Source organism: Glycine max, chromosome 5, assembly GCF_000004515.6.
Source record: "Glycine max cultivar Williams 82 chromosome 5, Glycine_max_v4.0, whole genome shotgun sequence".
Taxonomy (NCBI): domain Eukaryota; kingdom Viridiplantae; phylum Streptophyta; class Magnoliopsida; order Fabales; family Fabaceae; genus Glycine; species Glycine max.
The window spans coordinates 4,198,005-4,204,670 of record NC_038241.2 but is presented as its reverse complement, the minus strand read 5'-3'; the positions used below and the strand labels follow the sequence as shown (position 1 = coordinate 4,204,670).

The window sequence follows — 6,666 nt, the reverse complement described above, 5'->3', positions numbered from 1 at the left end:
TTTTTTTTTGCAATTATCCCTCCATGAACTGGATAAAAAAAAGAATAAAAATGTTAGCATTGACTATTCCAAAAGGGAAAAATGTAAATGATAAAAAAAACAACAAAGATACTTAGAAAAAAGAAAATTCATATAATATTACCTTAGAAAAAAATGCAAATCAAATGAAAAGTAATGAAAGATAACTTGTTTGAAAAATAAAAGAAAGAAATATTACTATTCAAGAAGATGTAAAAATATAAATTAAAAAAGAAAAACTTAATATATAAACTAAACTTTAAAAGTAGAGAAATAATAATAAAAAGTCAATGCATTTTCTCCATCGAAATTGAATAAAAATAAATAAAAAGTGTTAGTAATTAGCTAATTAAAATGAAAATAGTAATAGATTGAAAGTGAATAAAATGTAAAATAACATTAAGAAATAAAATTTCAATACTAAATATTAAAAAAATTGTGTAAAAAAACATTCAAATAAAATTGAAAAAGATAAAAAAAAAACCTTACTGTAGAGAAAGAATAAAAAGGTCAATACATTTGTGTTTCTTGTTTATATTAATCAATCTCTCCATTGAATACGACTGAAATTAAAAGAATAAAAAGTGTCAACAATTTTCAAAAGAGAAATATAACAATGTATGTTTAAGTATTTATAATTGAAACTTAAATCATGCAAGATTTTTTTAAGTTCTAAAGAAGATGGATCATAGGAGCATGAAATGCCAGCATATCGTAGAGTTAGCAAGGATGACAAAGAAGAGAATCAGAAAGCATCAAAAAGAGAGAAAGGGTATTGTGTGATTTTCTTTAAAATATGAATTTATAGAAGCGGAAAAAGAGTACAAGAGAAACCATAACACCAAAGTTTATGTAATAATATGTAATAATTAAATTATTATTAATGATCAATCCATTATGATTTAAATTTTCGTATTTGTGCACGTGTTACAAAATAATTGATGAAAATAATGATTTTTTTATTTATTATGATAGAAAAAAATTATTTTAAGATTTAAAATATACCAATTTACTAATATATGAATTAATCAATTATAATAGTTATTAATTAATAATTGAATTAATTGATCAATTATATATTTTTACTAATCAATTATATGTATGATATTTTAGGTGCGCAGGGTAGTATAATAAATATTTTTATTTATTAATAAAAATGAATTATAATCTACAATTAGAGTACGTAGGACAACCTAATTTGTTTGCTAATAATTAAGTTTTACTAAATTAATAATAATAATAAATTAGTTTATATATTTAAAAATATAATAATAATAATAATAATAATAATAATAATAATAATAATAGAGGTAATCAATCAATTATATATATTTATATATTTATGTTAAGATAGTTATTTACATAAATAAAATAATAATTAAATAATATCCTAATAGAATAGAGTCAATATATAATAAAATAGAATTTGGTATATATATATATATATATATATATATATATATATATATATGAGATTTTAGGTATGTAGGGCAGTGTAATAAATATTTTTATTTTTTAATAAAAAATAATTATAGTCTACAATTAGAGTGCGTAGTGCAGCCTAATTTGTTTGTTAATATTTAAGTTACACTAAATTAATAATAATAATTTAGTTTATGTCTTTAAAAATGGAAGTAATAATAAATTAGAAGTAATCAATCAATTCTATAATATTTTAGATAAAGATAAATTTATCATTATTGAATTAATCAATCAATTATTAGGTATTTTTGATATGATAATTGTTTAAAAATTTAGAATAATAATTAAATAATTTCCTAATAGAATATAATGAATATATAATAAAATAGAATCCGTTTACATAATAGAATAATATTTATTATTTGAATGAATAATTGAATTAAATAATATTATTTCATTGTAATTTTAGAAAGAATAAATTTGAAATTTTCATGTGTTATCACCTCATAGAATTAAACATATTATATATATATATATATATATATATATATATATATATATATATTATAAATTAATGTAATATTATGATTTTAGTTCCTTATTCTATATATTTATAGTTTTTATTAAGTGACTGAGTGTGTGTTTGTACTTTTTTGTACCAAACGTATGAGAATAAATCGGTGAGCTTGCAGGTAGTCAAATTTATTTCTTCAATTTCCAACTTCAAATTAATTAATTTTAAAAATAAATTTCATTTTATCTTAAATTTAACTATTTTTTTAAATTAGTGAAAAATAAGGTTTATTAATTTTTTCTCTTGATCCTTAACTATTTATATTTTCTGCTAATTAATTTTAAAGAATTACACATATGTCTCTAATAATTTATAACTTTTCAATGATGGCTTTTAAATTATATACCCAAATAAAAAAAAAGAGTTTGATAGCTATATATTAAAACTGTAAAATAATTTTGCACTGTCATTCAACTATAATTTATTATTGGTATGATTTTTAAATTAATTATTATAAAAATTAACAAATTCATTCTCCATAATGGATTAAAATTATTTTATATTGTTGGTTCATTGTCTTGTTTCCTTATAAGATACTTATGCAATACTAAAGATGCTTGTTAGATTTAGAAAAAATATTCAAATTAATTTTATTATTATTTTATTTCTATTATTAAGTTAATTTAATTTTAAATTTAATTCAATCCATTAATTAATTTCAATTAATTTAATGAATTTTTTTTAACTTTAATTTTTGAAGTACTTAATAAATTTCTAAAATCTATAATAATTATGATAAAATTAATTAAAAGTATTAAATATGTTATGTTATACCCTAGTCACTACAAGTTTGAAACCAATATATATTTTATTTTACAGTTAAAATATTAAAAATAAAATGTATTAAAATATTTCTATGTACGTTGTAAACTAACTAAAATTTGATGAATGTATAGATAAATAAGTTATAATATATATATATATATATATATATATATTTAAAATTTCTTCTTTTAATTTCTTTTTTTCTCTAATGTTTTGCATGTGTATAGATGAATAATATACATGCATCTGAAATTAAATTTTAATAAAAAAGTGTTTGAGTAATTTACAAAAATTATGATGTATGTCCTTAAAAGAGAGTACTGTGGATATGGATAAACAAGGAGCAAAGCCGTGGGCGGCTGATATATAAATGGGAAAATATATATCGTTCCAAAAGGAAAAAGTATATTTTATTAATATAAATATAATCTATTTTTGTGGCCTACTCATTTATTAAATACAATAACATACATTGTCGATCTTTTTGTTTATAACAGGTTATAAACACTTATATAAAAATATACAAGATAATAAATCAAGTTTTTCTATAAGTTAAAATTAACTTATAAACTTAACTTTGTAAAAGTTTTTCTTATTTAAGTTCTGTAAAAGTTAAATTGCATAAGTTAATTTTAGTTTAAAAAAATTATTCAATTCATTTTCAACAATTGATAAAAAAAACCAAATTCCATTTTAGTATTTAAGAACTGAGTTTTCCGTATTATTAACGACTTAACACGTACGTATTACACATGCAGTGTGTGACTAATAATAATATAATCACCATCGACGGGTTGAATGCTTATACGTTAGGTAGCACATCTATTTGATCTTTCACAGTTGTGGTAGGGGAGAAGAGTGCTTGCGTATGCTGCAAGTACTAAGTATAATGGTCCGAATGAGGGAGGCTTAATTCTGATTAGCCTAAAAAAGAAAGAAAATTTACCATAAACTCAGTCTGCACCTAGTTTTAGGTGCTGCTTTCAATAGGCAAATAACTATAAGAACTTGGGTAAACCGTAGTCTCACGTCATGAAAATTAAACTTATATTCATGTCCTAATCTTTCCATTCACTTATATAATTGTTTAAATATATGATTATAGGTTTAATTTTTTTTAACTTATACACATAATAAAATATCTATTAATAAAAGTATACAATAATTAATATTTGTGTTGAAAATAACTCAAGTCTCATATGATTAAAAGTAATCCTACATTAAAATATAACTAGTACTAGTTTTTAGGATTGAGTTAAACCTCTCACATTATTATTTTAAGATATATCAGAGCAAATTCTGATTATGCTTGTGCCCGTGCTAAGTGTTTAGGATAAGTTAAATCTTTCACATTATACATTTTAAGAGTTTGATTATGAAAGAAACTTGATTAAAAAATAATAAAAATTTGACCATCCACCTGGCTCGATCTCTAATCTCACTGCCATTGGCACACACACGTGGTGGTCACCACCATCTGGAACAATCTCTTCCTTGTCCCAACCCTTCATACAACGGTCAAAGTATCTGATTCACAATCCCAGAAGCTAGCAGTCCTACGTGTCACTTTCCTTCTCCCAACACATGACACGTTTCCCGCCCCAACCAATGCCCTTCCCCACTCACTCCCCTCTATCCTCACACGTGTCCCTTTCACAATTCCTATAAAACCAACACTTTGTGTATACTCCTCCATCCATGCTTCAGTAATTAGCTTCGAGCAACATTTCACATAGATAAACCAAAACGGTTAGTTTAATTTTAGAGAGGGAATAATGGATTTAAGAGGAGGCTGTTGCATCGCCAGGTATGTACCCGGTGCATCCCACGTGTCCACCGTCGACAAAATAATGCTTAGGTTTCGTCCAATCGCTCCCAAACCCGCCGCCGGAGCCACCGCTTCCGACGGATCTTCGTCTGAAACCAGCGACGCTTTTCTCAGAAACGGAAACACGAAGAGAAAGTACGTAAGAGATAGCAACTACACCAGCAAACGTAGAATCTGCCGGAGAAAGAACTCTAATTCCTCACCGGAGCAGAAGCAGAAGCAAACGACGCCGGCTGTGACTCTTCCTTTGCTTCCAGAAACTCCCGATCGGAAGGATTTTCCGGCAAAGGATCTAACTCCATCACCAGTGCGAAACAACAACAACAACAACAGCAGCAACAAGAGCAAGAAGTTGAATATTATTAACAAGAACGTGCCGGTGTGGGTGAGTTTTGCGAATCGAAGCCTTACGATGATGGGAGGGTGGTGTTCGTGTGTGACGGTGGAGAGCTTGACGGACACGTGGGTGGAGGGCGAGTGGCTGGGGAGTACGGACGAGGAACGCAGAGTGAATCTGAGCAAGGACACGTGTCCGGGGTTCATATCAGACGGTTACGGGAGGGTGACGGGGACGAATGAAGCATACGAGAAGATGATGGAGGGTGATGAGGGACAGGGACCAGTGTTGCTGGTGAATAAGGTGAACACAGTGGTTCCGCACGCGTCGTTCACGTGCTTGGTGAGGGTGGTGCAATACGCGTGTGGGAGGGAGAGAAGCTCTCTCACGGTGCCCTGCGACGTGTGGAGAATGGACTCTGGTGGGTTTGCATGGAGATTAGACGTTGAAACTGCGCTTAGCTTGAGACTGGGTTACTAATTCACAAAGGTATCACGAACTCGGAACGCAAAACGGCGTCGGTTTATGGTCATAGAACTATATATAACTATTTCTTCTCTTTTAAGAGCTTAGAATTGTGAATATATATAAATATAATATAACTACTGAGGCTAGCTTGCTTGTTTGACTGTAAATTAATGCATGTACCTTGTCTTTTGTTCTCTTTTGGATGGTTTTTTCTGATTTGAGTTTGAGCTTGGAACAGCAGTGAGATCATTATGAATATCTCGCTATGTACCGTAGTTATGATCATGTAACAATTCTGGTTCGTGAAACTTTTGTTATGCCACATATATACTGGCTCTTGTTTATATGCGACCTGACATATATCTTTGTTTTCGATCTGATTAGTTAATTACTTCTTCGTCCATTATGATATAAAAGGAGGATTAAGTGTTTATGATAATCGCTTGTTAAGTTTTAGAAGCTGATCTACTTCTTTACCCAAGACTCCAGCAGGAGCAGGAGGGATGCATTGCAATTGATCAATTGTACTGTTTAAAATTGTTTAGATCATGAAAGAGGTAAGAAACATTTAATATAATTTAATTGAAAAAATTGTTTGAATATTCTTGATTGTCTCTTTTTTAATTAATTAAATATTTGTTTTGCTGATGATCATCTTCTTGTGAAATAAAAATGTAAACGGAATGGGGTTTGGGAGATGGGACAAAAAGCTGAAAAATGTGTTTGGGGAAGATGGGACATAGGAGGTGGGTCAAATAGGCAAATGGTGTTAGGGATGGTAGGAACATGGAAGGGGTACGTGGTCGCTAACCGAATTCAATGTCACTTGGGATACCATTAACCTATGTAACTCTGGCGTCTGGTGATTGCACCACGTTGCTGCATCCGAACCAACCATGTAAACTTTTACTTTTCCTGCACCTCAGTTCAGATTTTTCTTTGCTGTTTCTAATTGATTAAATAAAATGGAAAATCATGAATGAGTATATGGAAGAGTCAAAGAAACAAGGTCTATAGTTTGGAATTGAGTTGCAGCCGATGCAATTATAAGCCAGTAGTGCATAAGTTTTGAAAAATAAGACCATGCATTATTAAAATCCAAGGGTTCAGAATTTTTGAGTTAAACTTTAACAAAAGTTGATCTAGTCGGTAAAAATTAAGCTCATATTTTATAAGGATATTTGTGTTCAAATTTTGCTTCTTATGTAAGAATATTATTACTAGATAATTTATAAGTACTTCTATAACGATTTA

At 28.2% G+C, this 6,666-nt stretch overlaps 1 protein-coding gene across 1 annotated transcript; it reads left to right on the top strand.

The window, feature by feature from the left end:
• Positions 1 to 4,476: 4,476 nt before the first annotated feature.
• LOC102662292 (uncharacterized) lies at positions 4,477 to 5,756 on the top strand. The gene has a single exon (XM_006579529.4). It carries the CDS (start codon positions 4,555 to 4,557, stop codon positions 5,422 to 5,424), a length of 870 nt encoding a protein of 289 aa, XP_006579592.1. The 5' UTR covers positions 4,477 to 4,554; the 3' UTR covers positions 5,425 to 5,756.
• The last annotated feature ends 910 nt before the right edge of the window (positions 5,757 to 6,666 follow it).